Source organism: Melanerpes formicivorus, unplaced genomic scaffold (assembly GCF_026170545.1).
Source record: "Melanerpes formicivorus ecotype bairdi unplaced genomic scaffold, bMelFor1.0.p_v2 SCAF_26, whole genome shotgun sequence".
Taxonomy (NCBI): domain Eukaryota; kingdom Metazoa; phylum Chordata; class Aves; order Piciformes; family Picidae; genus Melanerpes; species Melanerpes formicivorus.
The window spans coordinates 11,411,567-11,431,746 of NW_027142378.1; the positions used below are offsets into that span (position 1 = coordinate 11,411,567).

General features: G+C 47.3%; 2 protein-coding genes across 4 annotated transcripts in view; one reads left to right on the forward strand and one right to left on the reverse strand.

The window, feature by feature from the left end:
* Positions 1-520: 520 nt before the first annotated feature.
* The window catches only part of CLIP4 (CAP-Gly domain containing linker protein family member 4), a 67,104-nt gene continuing 47,444 nt past the window's right edge, over positions 521-20,180 (forward strand). Inside the window, exon 1 of one of the 2 annotated variants that reach the window (XM_068153695.1) lies at positions 521-585. In XM_068153695.1, the coding sequence (XP_068009796.1) occupies positions 537-585 (49 nt within the window). In that variant the 5' untranslated portion in view covers positions 521-536. The remainder of the gene's footprint in view (positions 586-20,180) is intronic. The other variant, XM_068153692.1, reaches the window with a different exon arrangement.
* Positions 2,887-14,999, reverse strand: PCARE (photoreceptor cilium actin regulator). Of its 2 annotated transcripts, none has more exons than XM_068153689.1 (3): positions 10,980-14,999; positions 5,701-6,081; positions 2,887-3,799 (listed from the first exon to the last, which is right to left on the reverse strand). In XM_068153689.1, exons 1-2 carry the CDS (start codon positions 14,729-14,731, stop codon positions 5,952-5,954), a joined length of 3,882 nt encoding a protein of 1,293 aa, XP_068009790.1. In that variant the 5' UTR covers positions 14,732-14,999; the 3' UTR covers positions 2,887-3,799; positions 5,701-5,951. The 2 variants fall into 2 exon arrangements, with proteins under 2 accessions (XP_068009790.1, XP_068009789.1); XM_068153688.1 differs by having other exon boundaries at positions 5,690-6,081.

Sequence of the window (20,180 nt, forward strand, 5' to 3'; positions counted from 1 at the left end):
TTTCTCCCCCAAGAGCCCTGTAAACGCTGCTTTGCTCAGGCTGCTTTTGCTGAGCTGAATAAAAGCTCTTAGGTTGTCCTTTCCCTGGCTGTGGGCTCTGGGGAATGCAGAGGGAAGTATCTGCACTTCTGTGCATGCCATATGAGGCCTCCCACATTCTGCTTTTCATGCTTTTCCTTGTGGTGCTTGGCAAAGTAGGTTTGAAAGTAACAAATGTAACTGGCTTCTCGATTCTCTGCCGGCCTGGAGTGGGGCTTCCCTGCTCGCTGCTCCCCACATTCCCCCCGTGCAAAGCTTACCTGCCCCACCCACTTTGTCTGGCTCATTACCTTCCTAAGCCTCCAGCTGAGGGTTTGCCCGTGCCAGGGGCGCTTCTACCCCAGGCAGATCAGGTTTAGCTGATCAACAGCACCACCCGCGGTGCTGAGCAGAGGGGTTAATAGGGAGGGGTTAATTCAGCTCAGGTGTGCTCTCCTGCCCCCTCTTTGGCCAGGTGCACATCGCTGAAGTTAATAAGGAGCCACTCAGGTGCTGGGATGGTGCAAACCAAGAGGCAGAGCAGCGTGGGACCTTCTTCCAGCGCCGGTAAGAATATAAATAGTGACTTTTTTCTCACTTACTGTTGTTGTAAGCTTGTTGCAGAAGTCTCAGCAGAGAGGAGACTGCAAGGTGCACCTGCAGGGCCAGCTTAAATAATTTAGTTACTGCATTTACTGTGCAGGGCAGCTGCTAACCCACAGTAGCTGGCACAGCAGAAGGAGTGTGTGGCAATCTTGCACGTTGGGTTTCTCTTACCCTGCACCCTGCCAGAACCCTGAGACAGACCCTGGCTGTCTCAGATGGTTCCTCTTGCTTTCTGATGGGAAGAATTGTCATTAAGGAAAGGTGGAAGATAAAATACAGCATGGCTTCTACCATAAAGGAGTGAAGAAAGCTGTAAGTCCCCTGCAGTGTAGGAAGAGAGTGGCTTTGTGCCATTGGCCTGTGCACAGGGCTATCAGAGCTCTGAAAACGCATGGGCAGGGAGTCTGGTGCTACCTACTCTGAATCCATTCCACAAGCCTCACAGGAATATTATCATAGGATATTAGGAAATTCACTTACTGCAGGAGTGGTCAGGCATTGGAACAGGCTGCCCAGGGAGGTGGTGGAGTCACCTTCCCTGCAGGTCTTCCAGAAACATTTGGACACAGCACTTTAGGGCATTGTGTAATGGCCACGGTGGTCATAGGTTGAGGGTTGGACTCAATGGTCTCAGAAGTCCTTTCCAAGCAAAACAATTCTATGGTTCTGTTTCCACAAATGGATGTCTTCCTCTCACCAAGAGTCAAATCACAGACCTGGGGCATGGCACCTCTGCTCTTCAGAGCATTTGTGCCATGCAAACACATTAGCTAGACCTTGAATCTTCCTGTGGAAATGCAACCACAGACTCCTGCAGGAATGGAAATGCACAGAAAAAGGTGGCCTAAAAAAAACAATGGCAAATGGGGAGGGTGGCCAGGGAGGGAGGACAAGGAAGAAAGGATGGACCTGAGGTGAAGTGTGGAGGTTGAAGGCTCCTGTTGTAAATCCCATGGGTGCTGCTGTGAGAAATGGAGCTGAGAATTACAGAATGCAGCTGAAGGAAGCTACTTTTGCAGAGATGCAGCTGGGTCACAGAGTGTAGTAAGTAGATTCTGGTTGAACTTGCTCTTGCCAAGGTGAAAGGTGGGTTTGGGAACCAGCTGCTGAAGTCACTCTGAAGTGGAAGGAGTGGGCCTGCATTGAGGTGGCTATTTTTACCCTTGTTAAATAGTGATGATGGGGGGCAGGGAAAACAGTGGTGGCATTGCTACCAAATCTCTGACAGCTGACTCTGAATGCTGATACTGTGATACTGCCTTTGATACAGGCAGAGGTGAGAAAGCCTCTCCAGTTAAAATTAGAGTTGACCTGATCCTTTAAGCCTCTACTCTGACTTGGTATTTTTAGCTGGAAAAAAAGGTAACTTTGAGTAACAAACTGCCCCTGTGTATCCTTAAAAGCCACCACCTCCCTCAGCCCCCCACCCCCAGTTTATGAATGCAATTGGCAGTGGTATAGGAGCTTGTAAAGCCTCTTTGTGCCAAGAGCTATGCCACAGAGAAATGAAGGCTCTGCTGCTTTCACAGTTTATCATGTTTCTTAGAACAGCTTGAGTGGGAAGGGACCTTAAAGATCATCTTTGGATGATGCCTCCCTCTAGACCAGGGTGCTCAAAGCCTCATCCAGTCTGGTCTTGGACTGTCACTTCTTACTTATGGAGCATACCAGTGTCCTGGGAAGCATCAGCTGAAGAACTGAGGAGCTCAACAAGTCTTTAGTCTCCTTTTCACTACAAGGAGTCTAAATTAAACCTCTGAGGGCAGTCATTAAGTTATTAATACACTTGTTTATTTAAAGCAGTCTCTTTCTATTTTTGCTGGTTTGTAAACAACCTCTGAAGAAGTTACAACAGCTTTGTGATGCATATGGAGCAGACAGGCTGCAGAGACACTGGTCAGCCAGGGACACCTGGGAATACACTAGTGCCTACTGCACTCCTTGTGCTCTGATGTTTCCAGTGGCATTTTATTTCCAGTGGAAAAGCTTAGTCTAGCTATTTGGCTGTCATAGAATCATTCTGGTTGGAAAAGATCCTTAAGATTATTGAGTCCAACTGTATTGTCTCACTCTACCAGGTCTGGTGCTTTTAGGCCATAGGAGAAAACCTCTGCCCCATGCTGGAGTTAGCTGTGGTTATACACAGCATCTCTACTGAACTGAGCACAAAACTGACACATGGCTCAAGCCTAGATGAGGGCAGGGGAGAGGTGGAAACACAGCTGACCTATGCTCTGGCCTCACAGTGTCCAGGCTGGGTCCTGTAGTCTAAAAAAGATGTGTTTGCTTAATGGAAATGCAACCTAAATTAATTGATGTACCAGGAAAACCGCAAACAAGGCAGGCTTGTGCTGGGGTGGGGAAGAAGGAAGCAAATGGACTTTTTACAGCACAGGGCCTTAGCTAGTGAGCTAAGCAAGGGACTAATAGCATAACATTGGGCTAAGGGTTAAGCTGGTTGCATCCAGAATGTAAGAGAGACCAAATTCATACCTTGCATATAAAAACTCTGATTTATTTACAGCAGCGAAAAATAAACCTCAAAGTTCATCCTGGTCTTATAAAACAACTGTACCCCAGAAGTGTTGCACTCATGAAAAATAGAAGTGTTGTCCAAAAAACCCTGAAATAAACACAAAAAAAGAGAGGAAGTTCCTTCTTTTTTTATAGGTGAGCCAAACTATCATTTCCTCCAAGTGTGAAATTTAGTTACTCTTCATACTTGCAGCACCAATTGAAGGTAAACACCTGATTTGCAGGAGCCCTGTAGATAGACTGTGGTGAAGAAAATCCATTAGCTGGATGTGGTCATGAGTTCATGTTACAAACTTGAGGAGGAGCTCTGTGTCTTCATTATGATGCTCAGTTTGCTGCAACAACATCCATTTGCTGCAGCATCAGAATCCTTCACCAGCTGCAGTGTTGTATTTGCAGTGGGGCCCCTGGTGATCAAAGTCAAAGCCTGGAGAGGTGCTGTGGCAGCATGTCAGCTCATTTATCACATCTTCATGGGAGACTGGTTTGGGGGGAAAGATGCTTTGGCATGTCCAGCTAGCATGTGTGTGAGGAGGTTTCCAGCTGAGTGGCTGAAGTGAACTGCTTCTCCAAGTGCTTCTGTAGCTCTTGTACCACTGAATTTGGCTTCTTGTTGCCCATCATGGATGCTAGAGAATTCCTACATAAAACCACAAAGAGGCAAATGATTATAGTAGCTGAACAGAGGCTGTCCTTCCACTCTTACATTTTCACCTTCAAGGCTACATTTAGGCAAGCAAAGTGCCAGTTCTCTGCTTGTTTCTCTTGCTGCCAGCAGAACAGAGCAATCCAAGATACCTACAAACCCACATTTGGTATGCAGTTGGGAGAGCACTGTACTTCTGATGAGGGGGAAGATGGCTCTGCGGGGTTTGTCCTGCAGTATTGATGATTTTCAAACTTAAGGGGGGCTGGTGCATCTGCCTGTGTGATTGCAAGGTGTCTCTGTTGACCTCTCTTAGCTGCTCACTCTGGGTATGGCTGCTTTGCCACCTCCAGATCACCAATCCCTGACAATCCAAAGCATCTCTTGGCTGCAGGTTAGTTCTTTCATGTTCAAGCCCCCACCTTACACATTTAAGGTTTCCTTGTGTCTGGGGCATAAAATGGCACTGAACTTACTGAAAGATGGTTGTGATTAAGGCACTCTACTAAAACTCAGCAGTTCAAAGGAGTCCCTTGTGCAGCAGCAGAGGAGCCTCACTTCCCCCATCATGAAGGTGGGTAGGTTAAAAATCCTGTATGAAGGTGAGGGGAAACTGTAGGGAAAATTTAGAACCATTCCTATCAAAATGGGACTGCAGTTGGCTTTTTCTGGCTCTTGTTCAGTACTAGAGCTGCTTATGAAAACAGGTCAAACTAAATCAATTCAAATTGGAGTAATTAAAAGTTGCTTCTTAACTGTGATGGCAAATTAGGTGAGCAAGACCCAGTAAATTCCCAAACTGTATTCCACTGGTTGCTGTAAAAGCCTGGGATTAATTGACTGTAAATAACTTGTGTTTTCTTAGCAAGAATCCATCTGGACTCTTCAGTGAAATCACAATGACTCCCCTCAAACCCCAGAAATCAGAAACAATGCTGGTGGATGAGAAGCTCAGCATGAGCCACCAGTGTGTACTTGCAGCCCAGGACATGTTTGGCTTTCTGGGCTGCAGCACAAGAAGTGTGGCCAGCAGGGAAGGGGAGGTGATTCTCCCCCTCTGCTCCTCTCTGGTGAGACCCCAGCTGGAGTACTGCCTCCAGTTCTGGAGCCTCTATTACAGGAAGGATCTGGAGGTGCTGGAAGGTGTCCAGAGAACAGCCACGAGGATGAGCAGAGGGCTGGAGCTGCTCTCCTATGGAGGCCAGGCTGAGCAGTCTGATGTGACTGTGAGCAACCTGCTGTAGTGTGAGATATCCCTGCCCATGGCAGGAGGGTTGGAACTGGATGAACCTTGAGGTCCCTTCCAACCCTGACAATTCTATGATTCTGTGAAACCTGCTTTAGGGGAAACAGGATTCTGAGTGGTGGCATTCTCTTCTTTTACACACACAGAGGAAGGTACATGTCCTTAGGTGCCTCAGGCTTTAAAATGTTGTTTGATTGGGCTATTACAAAGCCACTCTAATCAGGATTAAGCCTTGTACCCTGGAAACTAGAGGTGGTGGGATTACATGATTATCACTGGTGATTTAGAAGATCAAAGCCTTTCTGAAGGAGTAAGATCCCTCATTTTATTCCTTTCAAAGGGGTTATTTTGTTGTAACTTGTGTTTGACCTTGCTCTCTCTCTGCATGTGGATAAATAACTAGCTTAAAGAGGAGGCTTTGCTGAAGCTGTTGAGGGTTTTGCCGCAAACCCAAATTGGTTCAGGATTTTACCTCCCCCCTGGAAAGGTCACAACAGGCACTTTTTACAGAACTGAAACTGGGATGCCTCCTGAATAAACAATGTGTCAAATAATTATGATTTCTGATAGTTTGGGAACTCCTTTATCTAAACAATGAAGCAAAGGACCTGGCTACAGGTTTTTGTCAAGCAGATTACCTCAGGCTCACCCAGCTGTGAAGCATTTCCTTTGCTCAGTGTAGATTTTTCAGTTAAGCCACGAAACACAATCCAAAGGAGAAGCAACTGGCTTCTGCTGATAGCTCATGTTTGGGCCAGTTTGGGTGCTCAGAAGCAATGCCACCGTGTTGTTCCCTTGTGAAAAAACATGGAGTCCCATGTGGAGGCTTGGGTAAGGCTGCTTCCTCCCTCCAGGGCCTCTGGCTTTGCTGTGCCTCTGCCTTCAAGGACACTTTGGCTGTCAGTCCCTCTGCAGCCCCTGGCCCACGATGTAGAGCTCAGGGTGGGAAGAGGATCTGTTGGACTCTCTGATTTCGGGAGCACAAGGGCTGTTCCAAGAATCTCCTGCTTTCCTGGGGCTCTCCTCCAAGCTGCAGAAGGAAAGATGCTCAAGTTAAGAGGCTAATGAATTGTGACTTTTTAAGCCAGCACTGATTAAGTCGCATTAACCCCCAGAGCACAAACCTCGCACGAGACGCAGGAGCAGAGGATGGTAGGGGTAGGAAAGGCCCCCTGGAGATCAGCGAGTCCAACCTTGATGATATGTTATTCCCTGTCTCCTCCTGCATTCACACTCTGTATATGCACTGTCCACATTTCATTCTTGTGATGCCAGCCTTTTATATGTGTCACAGGGGAGCAGCGTGGATCTGGGTTCGCTTGCACAGAGAGAGGTTTGAGTGGCTAGATTTGAGGTTCCTGTCTCACTGCTGTAATACATCTGCTTAGCAGGCTCACACTGATCTCTGAGTATGCCAGCATGGCTGTGGGATGGGTGCTCTGGTGGTATAAATCTGCCACTCCTGAGACAGAGAACTGAGACCCAGAAAGTGTGAATGATGTTCCTGGGGTTGCACTGGCAATCTTTAGAGGCACTGGGGACTTGGTGAATCAAGATTGATCACAGCAGTGGAGCTGAGTCATTAATAGCTCACATCATGAGCCTTTGTGCTGAAATGTGCCCTGTGTTACTGCAAATGTTTAAGCTCAACATGGGGAAATATTCCAGACTTATCTGGGAATCATTACTGTGTCTTAAGTACATAAACTGCTAAAGTGAATGAGCTTTCAGCTCCAGACAAGCTGTTATGTTCCTATTCTGACTGCTAGGACTTCAGCAATCTGAACTGTCAAATGAAGAGACTTGTCATCCATGACCAGTCATGAACCTAACCCAGACTCAAATGGCCCCCAGCTGCAGAAGTTCTCACTTGGGCTGTTTGCTTTGGGCCTGATTCAGTCAACTCCATCCATTCTCAAGACTTCCTTCAACCATATCGTAAAGGTGTTTAGCCTTCTCTGTCTGCTTTACTCTTGGGAGATTAGCAGTCTCAGTGAAATGCTATTGCATTTAACAGCATGCTCAGAAACACTACTGTGCATTAACAGGATTTCTGTGAGCAGAGCAATTGGACCTGCTATGTCTTGATCAGATGCCAATAACTGCTGATTGCTGTCAAATCACCAGAGCTGGAAACCAGCAAAGTCAGCTCAGTCTGTCCCTCCACAGGCCGTCCAAATGGGAACCAGTTCTATTGTCTTGGGCACTGAAACCTGAACCTATTCTCCAGGTACCCTCAGACTAAAGACAAAAGCTCCAGCCCTAGTTAGGTCTAACAATGCTTTAAGTTGTGGTACCCCTTAGAGCATGGGTTGGGCAGGAGACATGCTGATGTGCTGACATGCTTGTGAAAGGAGCACTTGAGCCTCCGAGGGGAGCAGTGAGCGTGCAGGAGAAATGCAAATCTGCATCCAGCACTGACATTTAGTGGCTGGCAATGCTAGTTAGCCAAATGAGATGGAAGTTGCCTCTTTTTCTCTCTTTTTTTGGTGTTTTTGTTAAATTGGGGTGAGTGGGAGAGGGGCCTCAGCTGCCTGACGAGGAACATGTTGCTTGTACAAGCTGATGCCAGATTATCTTTAGCTATCTGCTTCTCAGTGAATAGATGCTTTAACTGGGCATGGGAGAAGTGGAGGCAGACATCCTGGAGTTTGGGACTAACTGTCTGATTTTCAACATGTTTTACCTATAAAAGAGTGAAGCTACAGCAGGTTTGGCTCCTGAGACTACTACCTGAGCCTGCTAAGAACACAGAAACCACACACACACACAGGGGAAAACACAAATAAAAGGCTTTGTTATATTTGGAGAGGAGAGGCAGAGCAAGGGGAGGTGTGGAAGAAAGGAGACTAACAGCTGGGTGGAAATAGCTGTGAACTTCAGACCAAACATAGCCAGAATGAGACTAAGGTATGCAACATCTGATTTAGGGAGATCTGTTAGCTGAAGGGATTGCAAAGCAGGGGAAGCCCTGGCTGCTTAAGGAACTTGAAGGAGAAAGATGGATTGAGTGTGGTTGCTTGTCTGTTACAGCACCTGCTGCAAGAGCTGCATCAGCATCTGTGCATGGGGTGCTCACAGCTGTGACAACCACTCCAGTCCTCAGTGGGAGGAGGTAACCAGCAGTGATGTGAGAGGCTCTCAGAGCTGTTGTCACATGTTGATTCCTAAAGTGCTCCTTCTCTGCCTGTTGCCACATTGCCTGTGAGATTTGTATCTGCCCATTCAAGGCAAGGGCTGTAAATATTTACCCCAGGAAGCTTACTGTAGGCGTGGGAAGCCACACAGGAGTGTATTGCCTTTAAATCAGTGCATGTGGCAATCAGTGAGCCAGACTTCTCTTTGGCATATGTAGAATACAGTAGTTTGGCCTGGAAGCAACCTCTAAAGGTCATCTAGTCCACCCCCCTGCAGTGAGTGGGGACACCTAGATAAAATAATATGGACTAGGACTAAGTCAGTAGGACTGCTTTGTACATCCATTTGTATAAAAGGTAAGCTGAATTTGGCTCAGGATATATTTAACTCTTCCAAAATGCTCTATATCATATCATTAGGATGGTTTTTCTGAGGTGGAAGTGATGATTTTATTTACAGTGGGGTTTTTCCATGTTGGCCTGCATGCTCTGACAGCCTACAACAGAAAGATGATACACCTCACTGAAGCACAAATCAGCTACAGATTTCCAACAAACTGATTCTAAAATTGATTCATAACACTTCCAGGGCTTTGTCTTGCAAGGTTTGACAGAAAGCCCCTTTTGAAAACATTTCTGTCTGCTAGCAGGCACTGGAGCAGACAAAGCTGACTTCAGACAGTGCATAATGACAGAAACCCCAGCTTTTAGGAACCCTCCAATGCCACAGAATCACAACCACAATCCTATCATTGGACATCACTGAGAGGGACCTGGCAGCTCCATCCTCCTGACACGTCTTTATAAACCTGAAAGAGGTCACCCCTCAGTCTCCTGCAGGCTACAGACTCAGCTCCCTCAGCCTCTCCTCAGAAAGGAGATGTTCCACTCCTTTATAGAATGCAACATTAGAACCGAGAATGCAAAACTTTCTCAGTGTTTCCCAGTGTTTTGGACATGTTTTGGTCAGCTGTTCCTCTGCTGTCAGTGTAGGAAAGTTTGTCCTTTTTGAGGAAGGAACACCTCTACCCCTGACTTCAGGATCTAGGACTGTCCTTGTACTTGCAGTGCACCGAGTGTCATCCTATCTCCTGTTTATCTCCTGATGGACAGGACAGCAGTTTATCTCCTGGTGTCTCCCCTAACCAACCTCTGCTTGCAGCCCCTACTCATGGGGATGATTCATGTGATTTCAGCTGTTCTTTGGCCAGAGTAAAAATACTCCTCACATGAGGAAAGGTTACCTGAGAAGGATCTAAATCCTCTTGCGTAGCTTAGAGCTTAATGGACTTAAACATCCTAAGATGCTAAGAAACTAGAATAACAACACTGTACCTCCAGGCCCAGATGGCCAAGAAGGCCAACGGCATCCTGGCCTGCATCAGGAACAGTGTGGCCAGCAGGAGCAGGGAAGTCATTCTGCCCCTGTACTCAGCACTGGTTAGGCCATACCTTGAGTACTGTGTCCAGTTCTGGGCCACTCCATTTAAGAAGGACATTGAGACTCTTGAATGTGTCCAGAGAAGGGCAACAAGGCTGGGGAGAGGCCTTGAGCACAGCCCTGTGAGGAGAGGCTGAGGGAGCTGGGGTTGTTTAGCCTGGAGAAGAGGAGGCTCAGGGGAGACCTTCTTGCTGTCTACAACTACCTGAAGGGAGGTTGTAGCCAGGAGGGGGTTGGTCTCTTCTCCCAGGCACCCAGCACCAGAACAAGAGGACACAGTCTCAAGCTGTGCCAGGGGAGGTGTACGCTGGAGGCGAGGAGAAAGTTCTTCACTAAGAGAGCAATTCGCCATTGGGATGTGCTGCCCAGGGAGGTGGTGGAGTCCCCATCCCTGGAGGTGTTGAAGAGGGGATTGGATGTGGCACTTGGTGCCATGGTTTAGTTAGTCAAGAGGTGTTGGGTGATAGGTTGGACTTGATGATCTCTGAGGTCTTTTCTGACCTTGTTGATTCTATGATTCTTTAAGATGGACATTTTTAGAGCAATGAATCTCCAGTAGCCATGGGAAGGGTTTTTTTTCCCCACTTTAAAAACTTGAGCTCTGGACCCATCAGACTTGAAAGCAGCACCTAGATCTGAAAGCCTGCAGGAGAAGCTCAAAATGCCAAGCTATAATTATGTCCATATATATAACCATATATATAATTATGTCCTTGCCTACTCATTATCTGTCATTTGAAACATTACTAACAGATTTCAGCTGAACAGTTTACTGGCTCAGAGACTGATGTTAAGAACCACACTCTTCCTCTTAGCCCAAGTCTACCTTCTCACAGTGGTTATTTAAAGATATTCATAAGCTTCAGAGCTTTTCAGAATTCAGTGGGGATGTCCAAGCAAATGATGGGAGCTCTGTGCCATGAAACTGACACTGAGTTTTCCTTGGGATGCCTACCACAGCTGGTGTGTGAGGTCTGAGCAAGTCATGGAAATACAGCTCTTCCCTTTACTCGAGACTAGTATTCTCCTGAAATCTGGGGCAGGGCAACAGAATGCAATAGAGAATACAATAGGGTACCCCAGAGGGGTTGGACTTGATGATCTCTTGAGGTCCCTTCCAACCTCTAATGTACTAAGAATAGGATAGAGTAAGGATAGAGTATTTCAGTTAGGAGGGACCTGCAGTGACCATCCAGTCCAGCTGCAACCTTCTCCTTGCCCAGCCACCTGTCTGCAAATGAGCAGGGCCTCTCTTTCTGGGAAATCTCTTTGAAACTCCCATCTGGAGTTCAGGAAGCCAATGCAGTGCCACACTTCTACTTGCCTGGTCTAAAGTGGAAAGGTCCTTACCTTGCTTGGTTAAGTGCAGGTTCGCTGCTGGATGTTACGGGAGCTGGAAGACGAAGTTGGGCTCCTGGGCGCCGGTCAGAGAAACTTCTCCTGACGAACGGCTGAGGACTGATGGCACTCAGGGATAGCTTTCTGATGCGGTCTCCAGACTGCTTGAAACCCAGGTAGCTCTTCTGGGGAAGCAGGGAAGCTTCGGGCTGGCTGCTCACCTCTGCAGTGGGTCTGGTGGCTACCACTGAAGGTCTGGCTTCAAACAAGGAAGAGGTAGCTGGACAAAAGATTGAACGGATGTTGCTAGTCCTCTTGGAGGAGGAGAGCTGGTGCTCATCCCCAGCATCCAGCCCAGCTCTGGACCCCTTGTAGGAGCGGGATGGGGAGGTTGGTGGGGAGGGGGCAGTGGGGAACAGAGGGGGGCTTGCGTCTCGGCGGTGTGCCGCAGAGCCCAGCGGCCGGTGAGCTGTGGGCAAGTTTTGCTTGTGCCCCACAGGAGGGCTGAATGGTTTTCGCTGGGGTGGTGGAGAGGGCAGCTTCCTCTGCAAGGGTGGGCTGGGCACCCTAGGGCTAGAGGGAGGGCTGGGTTTCCTCTGGGTGGTGGGAGAGCTCAGTGGTGGGTTGCTAAAAGCCTGCAGAGAGTGTCTGTGTGGCGTGGAGGGGCTGGAAAGCCGTCTCTCAGTTGGTGGAGAAGAAGGGGGAGTTCTTGTTGGGGAGACCCTCCTGGCAAACGCTGAGCCTTTCTCGTTTCTCCTGAGGGAATCCGGAGAGCCGTGCTTCTGGAGCGGCACTGAAGGTGCTGGTGACCTGGGCTCTTTGCTCTCCGAGCTGTCGCTGTGTGACGTCGAAAGGCCACTGGGATGCTGAAGAGGGATAATTTTGCGGGTTTGTTTGTATAAATCCTCAGCCTCTTTTCTCTGGGTTGCCAGGATCTCCTCCTGGCTGGGGACGTGCACGCTGGTGGGGTTCAGCTCCAGGGAGTACCTCTTCAGTTTCTCCTCCCCTGCTCCGCTGTTCTTTAGGCTTTTGTTAGCGATGGCACTGGGGCCGCTGATGTTTTTACTTGGCAATAGATCAATGGACTGAAGGGAGGCTTTCATTTTTGGGGAGACTTGTGATCTCTTGGTAGCACGAAATTCTGTCTTGGTAGGCTTTTTGGCATCTTCTGCAGAGCATTCTTCTCTCCTTGGAACTTCCTCAGGCTCAGATAAGTCGAAAGGATTGTCCATTAGCATTTCAGGTGGTGGTGGTGGCAGGTTCTCAATGTCTTCCTCACTCTCTTCCTTTATGTCCTGCTTGCTTAATTCTGCAGCTGGCGCAGGAAGAAAGCTAGAAGATACCCCACTGCTGTTTGAAGGGTTTGTGTCTTCTGCTGGTGAAACTCGGTGCTTAAGATTTAAAGTTGCCAGGCCTCTCTGAAAGGGAATTGTGGGTGGGATAACTGGAAGTCCAAACTTTCTAATGCACTTGATTGGTCCTAAAGATCTTAAAGGTGCAGCTTTCACAAGCTCCTCAGTGGGACTGAAGGTTTCAATAAGCTTTTTGACAGACTGTCGTGGGGCACAGCTGCTGCCACCGAGCATTTGTGCCCCAGGAGGTTCATTTTCCTTGCTTCCTGATGTCTCCTGGGTGGGCACAGCAGCTCTTAAAGTCTTCCTGTCTCTTCTTTCATCTGGTTGATGGGCAGAATTTTGATCAATCATAAACAGAGGGACTTTATCCTGGTTAGGCAGGATGCTGAAATTTTTTGAGAGGCATGCCTTCAGCTTTCTGGAGGACCTAGATACAATTTGCTCATCCTGCAAATACAGTCCTGTCCTTGATTTCCAAAGCTCTGGGTTGTTACCTGCACACTTCTTCCCATAAAGCATTTCCAGTCTTCTGTTGAGCTCTTTTTGAGTTCTCTGAAGCTCTAGGAGGGTTGGGTCCTCTGCTTGGCTTCTGAGCGACTCCTCTGATCTGGACCGTTGCTGTTTCCTGAAGGTTTTCTGGCTGCCGGTTGCTGTGCTGGGCCTTGTTTTAAGGACTGCTCTGCCGCTCTCATCTTCTGTCCATTCTTTACGGCCAGATTTAGCTGGGACAAACTTGATTTTTTCACTGATGGCATCTTTCATCTTTAGGATAATTTCCTCTGTTTCTGCATTCTCTGTCCTCTTGAGGGACTGCCTTTGTGGGTTATCAGTGACTGCTGGAGAAGACAGAGGCCTCCTTGGCAAAGCATCCCTCCCCATGTCTGACAAACTGATGTTGTCGTCATCCTCCCCCAGCGTGCTCCCTTCATCATCATCATCATCATCAGAGGGAAAATCTGTTGATTCATGCATTTTGAAATGTTCCCCTTCTTGAGTAGAGTCATATGGGAGGGAGCTACAGGAATGGCTTTTGCTCACCCTGGCATACTGAGGTATGGTAGAAATGCCTTCTGGTACTCCACCTTGGCAAGAAGTCACCTCCCTGCTGTGCACAGGTGAATAAAATACATCCTTAAACTGCCTTTCAAGAGCACAGTCGTGGGATGCAGCTGGGCCTGGTGGCACAGCCCCATCACACACACGCTCTGCTGCTCTGGCATGCCTCTGAGATGGATGTCCCTGGGCACAAGAATCACAGCTTGCTTGTCCTCCATGCTGGCTGAGAGTGCTGAACTCTTTGAGGGATTCGCTGTCCACACCAATGCCACTGTCCTCAGAATAAAGAGTCCTGTCATCACTGTGGGACTGAGAGGAACCCATCGCTGAGGCTTCAAGCAGCCTTACTGTCAGTAGCAGGCGCTCATCAAAGCTTTGCTTTGCTTTCAGTTTGCCTTCCAAGTTGCTTGCAGCAGACTGCAGGAAGCTGCACGTCTCCTGCAGGGCCTCAGAGGTGAGGGAAGCCACTGTGCCACTCAGCAGCTGCATTTTATTCACCGTGTACTGCAGCAGTTGTTGCAGCAGATCAGGGTGCTCCTTCATATCACCTTTTTCTGCTGGCCATGCCAGGTTCCCTCCTACATCCTTGAGAAGATTTTCCCCATCCTCAGCAATTTCCTCCAAGAGTTGGTTGATTTCATCGAAGCGGAGCACGAGGAAGCTCACCATCTGCTGCAGGAAGAGCTGGGTTTGGGTAGCCTGGCTGGCCATGTGCAGTATGGTTTCATACTTGGAGAGGTTGGGGTTTAAGTAGGCGTACGCACTCTGGTGAGCCTTAACCAGCGGCTCTGGGAAATCAACCTTTTCCTCTGGCTCACCCAGGGCCGGGCTGGACCTGTCTTTAGTTTTGCCAGCTCGGCCTTGCTTTGCTGTCTTTTGGGGTTTTTGCTTCTTTCCTTTCTTTGGGATCTGCTTTGCACTGCTTTCATTCTTGTCATCCAAGGCGAACGGCGGTGCCTCCGATTCACAGGAGCTTTGCTTTCTGATCTCTATGGCCTCGGTGATGTGTTTCTGCGACTCAATCAGATCGGACAGAGCCATTTCAGCATCTGTGGCTGTCCTCTCGGATTTCCTGTCTTCCCTGGCAACCTGGGGATCCGAATGAGCCTTGAAAGACAACTCCAAATTATCATTTTTGTCTGGATCTGAGAGTTCATCCTCCTTTTCTCCCAGGCAGCCTTTCCTCTGTAACTCATATTGGTGGAATTCATTGACATTGTAGCAAGCTGAACCTTTAACCAGCAGAGGGATTCCTTTATCCCCTGGATCGATGCGCAGAATGCTTTTGGGCTTATTGAAAGCCTTAAGCCCACCTTGATCAGCAATCTCCCTGTGGGAAGGTGTGCAGCCCATCCTGTCCCCGTCTCTGCCTGTATCTTAGATTTAAAAATGCAGCTGAGCTAGGGAAAATACAACAGCAAAGCATCAGACTCACTGTTTCATCCCGAGCTGCAGCCTGGCCAGTCTCTCACGGCTTTGCCGTTATGATGCCGGTTTAGTTGTCAGCTTTGATTGCTCTTTGCCTCACAGTCTCACTGCCCAGGACCTGCTCTTGAAGTTCTGCACATTCCATTGTACCTTCCAACTCCAGCTTTCATTGATTCAAAAAAGAGGAGTGTGAAAGCTCTGCTGGATTTAGAGCTAATGGATTAAGAGGACTTCTGTACCTCACTTCTGTCTTGACAGATGTCCACTACAGCTAAGATTTTAAGCTCATTAGGCTAAGCAGGCATCAGCCAGTCAGCACCCATGTTGTATTTTTAAAGGCAGATATTTGTGCACTATATTGGGAGGCAAAAGGACTGGGTAGCTGTCTCTTCTTTTCTCCCTTGTTGCAAAAACGTAACATACAATCCAAGGCAGAGAGCCAAAGGAAGAGACTGTATTTTGAAGCCTTCTTTTGAAGGGAAAATATTTGAACAACTGTGTGAATGCCACTAGTGACTCCTCAAAGAAGAGAAAGGTGACCTTGATCGAGCATGTACCCACTGGAGAGTACAGGACACAAAATCAAGTGGATTAGAGATGTCAGACTTCTGCCTTGCGGGTCTTCAAGATTTTCCTGTGCTTGCAAGTGACAAGCTGTTTACTTTTTTCATTCTAAGACTCCCAAAGAAGATTTTCACCCCCACACCCCTTCTAGATTGCTTCCAAGCTGAAAATCCAAACTGCACAAGAATAGTATTCCTAGAATAAGTTTTGCATAGGTTGTTAAGATGCTGTCTGCAGCTTGTGGATCTAAACTAGCATTTCAGATGGGGGAACTTCAGAATACCTCTGAGTGTATTCTGGACACTTAGTCATAGTTTCTCTTTGCTAAGAAACCCATGAGTATTTAGAAGCTTGCTGTCCATTGCAACTAACACCTTTACTGTTGGTTTCAGTGGTTAAGGCAGTGATTGCCAAAGGGTAAGAGTTAGGACCAAGAATTGTGTGAAACAGCACAAAGCTTTAAGCACAGATTTCCAGAGTTATGCAGATCTATGTAATTAAAAAGGGACATTCCCATGAGCCCAGGCAGTGGTTACAAAAGTTCTCACAAGTCAAAACAAGTTTGTGGTTGTGGAGCAATTTCAAGGCAAGCAAGTTTCTCCCAGCTGTGGGCCTGGCAGTTTAACAGGCAGGCAGTGGCTTCTGTTATTTACAGCGGAAGGTGACAGGTGTTGATTTGGGATCTGAAGTGAGATCCAAGCGCTTTTTATTCCTGAAAAATCCCCCAAGGTGCTATAGGAAGGAGTGCAGCTGTTTAGCCTCGTGCCTCTTCCAGTTGCAGTGGCTTCCCTCACTTACAGCATCTCTGAAAATCGAGACAAAGGCAGCATTCCTCCTGGCTTCCTCTCAGAGTGCCTCAAACCATGGTGTGTGCACTGTGTGAAACCATGTCAAACCTGCATAGGCAGCTTGGAGCATCTGCTGCCCAGCAGTGTGGTGAGCCAGAGAAGATGATCTCCTTTCACTGCCTGGGCACTAATAAAAGAGGAGCTGAGTGGTCCCTGATGAGGTGCTAAGCTTAAGGCTGTCTGATCCAGAAGCAGTGGGTGTGATTTGAGGAGCTAGGAGTTAGCACACCTAGCAGAAACTGGAAAGGGCAATTTAGACAGCAGGGTGCTGGCTGATGCTTGGAGGGTGGAAGGGTGGTGTGTCCTTGGGAAATCACGGGCAGGGCTGGGAAGACTGACAATCACTAGGAGTCTGTTTTTGTGGGAGAGAAATATCCTAACTGCGGGTGGCTACGTGGTTTCCTTGTTTCACACCCAGCTCTGAGGGTGGCCCCTGGAGCATCCCTTGTCTTTAGAACGTGCTTGCTGTCCCAAAGCTGCAATGAAAGTGGGACATAAGCACACTCACTTTCAGAACCTCTCTGCTGCCCTAATCCTCACTCTAGAGTGGCTCTGCTTGAAGCTGCAATGTATTCCAAAGCCACAGAAATAATCCCTTCCTTTCCTTTGACGTGTAAATTTGGGGAGATGAAGGAACTGGTTCTGCCCAAAGGAGAACAAGAAGTGAAGGAATATTTTAGTTAAACCAGGCTTGCTGCTCACAAGCATTGTTTCTCCATCTTCCTCCCAAGGTACTCAGAGCTGCTCCAACCCATTGTTTTGAGTTCTCCAGGTGCTCAACAACTTTGCTGCCCACGACAGCACCCAGTGAGTCAGACAGGATAGGCTGAATAGATTTTTGTTTAGATTCACATCCTGGCATGTAGGAGTGCTGAAAAAGATATTGTGAAAAAGTACAGAAAGAGACTTGAAGATTAAAATTAAATCAATCCCGTTGCAGGGCCCAGGGGTGGCAGTCAGGACAGGCAGGGGTCTTGTCAGGCAGTGCTGTCCAGTCTCCCGGACACTCTCCAGCACTAAGTCACAGGATTCATTCTGAGGTAAAATGTTTGGGGTTTTGCCCTTCCTGCTTCAACCAGAAGGATGTTCTAGGACCTGAGATGCTTTGTTAGGTGCTGGCTTTCATTTCCTAGCATAAAAGGATCCACAGAGTTTTATTTTCCTATTCAACATTAACTTTGAATTCACACACCATTTTCCATGGTTTATGGCAGATGGCAACCATACCCTCTGTCTCAGCTTTCATTCTGCTGCATTAAACAAGCCATGCTCTGGTAACCTCCTAAAATAGACCCTTCTTTTCCTTGAATGTGCTAGCAAATCATCTCTGGGCATGCTAGATTAGCTGCCTTTCACTGAAAAAGGTGGTCAGAACCATGTGCAGCTTCCCAAGGAGATGGCAGAACCTGCTGGCATGAACATTTTCCTGCCACAGCTCTCCAGTTATGCATCCTAAGATAAGTGTTTGCTTTTCATGCCATTACATTGTATTGATAATGGTGCTCATCTTCTAGCTATTGACTATAATTGCATCTTTCTCTTCCTCAGCTATTTCTATTTTATGGTCCTATACATCAGTCTTAACAGTTCATTCCTTTTTAACACCAATTCTTTTCATTTTTTCCCCTTTTTTTTTTGGTCTCATAAGAATAATACCTCAGGATGCCACTGATAACCTCTTTCATCCCAATAGTTTCCATTCAACTCTGCTCAACACTGTTTCCCCTTTGCCTGCACTTTACCCCCACTGAAGTCCTCCTAAATGGTATCCTTCTCTAGATCTGCTAATAATTTCCATTTCAGGCACCTCACTGAAGTCCATCATTCATCATCAGGCATGCAGCACTGCCTCTGCCCAGAATGTCAGGCATCTCAGAAAAGGCAGACATCAACTGCCAATAATACTAAGCTCACATTTGATCTTGCTTACAACCACATCTTTGCTTATACTCCAAATTCTCTTCTCTAAAGTACCCTTGAGGTGAAAACAGCAGGCCTGCGTTTTCCTGGAAGCATGGAACGTTTGTAAGGAATTGAAGAGTTATTGTAGCTTTTCTGTAGCCATCTGCTGTAATATGTTTACTGTCAAAAGTGCAACTCCACCTTCCACTCCTTTCAGTTTTCAAGCCTATGGGATGTAAGAGCACTTGCAGCTCTTGACTTTTCAGTACTTCACTTGAGGTAATTCCCACTTGTCATTCCCATTATTTGCCTTGCTTCACCCTTAAGTAATATTATCACTGGAGAAAAATATCAACACAAGCATGGTTATATTTAGTGAGCCACATTCAGCAGAAAAATCTAGCAGGCCCTATCTGAGTTTTTTACCCAGTTTTGTCCAGCTTTCATCCCCTCAAGCAGCCTGGGCTCGAGCCATATGAAAGGGGGTTTGTCACTGCATGGGTTTCTTGGAGATGACCAGTCTTTGGATTTAGATCCTCATTAGGTTTACAGCACTGGATAAGAGCCCCTGAAAAGCCTTCTTGGAAATTGCTACTTTTGTTCCTCCAGTAGGTTACTGAAATCACTGGGAAGTCTAGATCACAGGATGTTAGGGGTTGGAAGGAACCTTCGGAGATCACTGAGTTGTGACTTCTGAGTTATGTGCTTAAATCTACCAGTGATTATAGAATCATAGAATTGGTCAGGTTAGAAGGGACCTCGAGGATCATCTAGTTCCAACTTCCCTGCCATGGGCAAGGACACCTCACACTAGATCAGGTTGCTCAGAGCCACATCCAGCCTGGCCTTAACAGCTTCCAGGGATGCAGCTTCTACCACCTCCCTGGGCAACCTGTGCCAGTGTCTCATCAGCTTCATGGTGAAGAGTTTCTTCCTAACATCCAGTTTGAATGTACACATTTCTATGTTTGCTCCATTCCCCCTAGTCCTGTGTTTGACTTTAAGCAGAGTCCCTCTACAAAGCTGTTGGTGCATCAACATTTTATGGTGTTATGCTGTGGTGGGTTGAAAATTCCCCCCCATCATTAAATTGTTGCCAGAGCAGCTCAGTTGGAAGCAAATGAAAGCTGTGTTTACATGCAAAACTGCAATCTACAATGAAATGCAATGAATGCAATGAGCATGTACAAATACACACCATTTACAGATATTTACAGTTAACAACACAAGGACCCCCCTGGCCAAGTACCAGGGGAAGCTACTAGCTTCAGCCTCCCCCTTACCCCTCTGTACAAAAGGGACAAGGGACAGAAGCAGTGAAGTTAATACCAGTCACAACAAAAGCAGTGCAGCCAAGGTCAAGCAGAGGCAAGTTCTTATCTCCCAGCCCCAGGAAGCCAGAAGAGAGAGAAATTGTTTACATTACTAGCTCAAGTCTGTTACCTTTCCAGCAGGATTGTTTAGAATTATCCTTGTTTTCCTTTTTGGCCCCACTAGGGATTTATTTACATTTTAGTACTTTCTGTTCAAGAGCTGTGACAGAAATTTATAGGCACAGCCTAAAGCTACCACGAACACATGCATGAACGCTCAGCACCCTAAGTTCTCAGGTTCCTAACTGTGTAGCTGTCTCTGCTCCTATCTTCTCTTCCTACCCATTCCTCCTGTTCCTCTTCAGGTGTGTGAGCAGTGTGGAGAATTGGGGTTATTCCCCTGCTCATCCATTGACCAAAGGTGCCTGATCTGCAGCTCACTGGCCTCAAATATTCCTCTGACTTTTTTTGAGAGCTGCTTGGGGCCATCACTGCCGTGGTTCTGGTGGTGTGTGACTGTGGGCAGGTGATTGAGCTGACAGATCCTGTTGCCCTGGCTGGTTCCACCCAGCTACGTAGGCAGCTTTGCAGTCACCTTGGCTGAAACAACATCTCCAGCCTGTGTTTAAGGAGGGTATGCTTAGAAATTTCTCCTGTGATCACAGTGGGTTGTGAAGAGCTGGGTGTGTGCTGTCTTTTAAGAAAACAATGACAATTAAAAAGATGTGCCAGCAATGTGTGCTCACA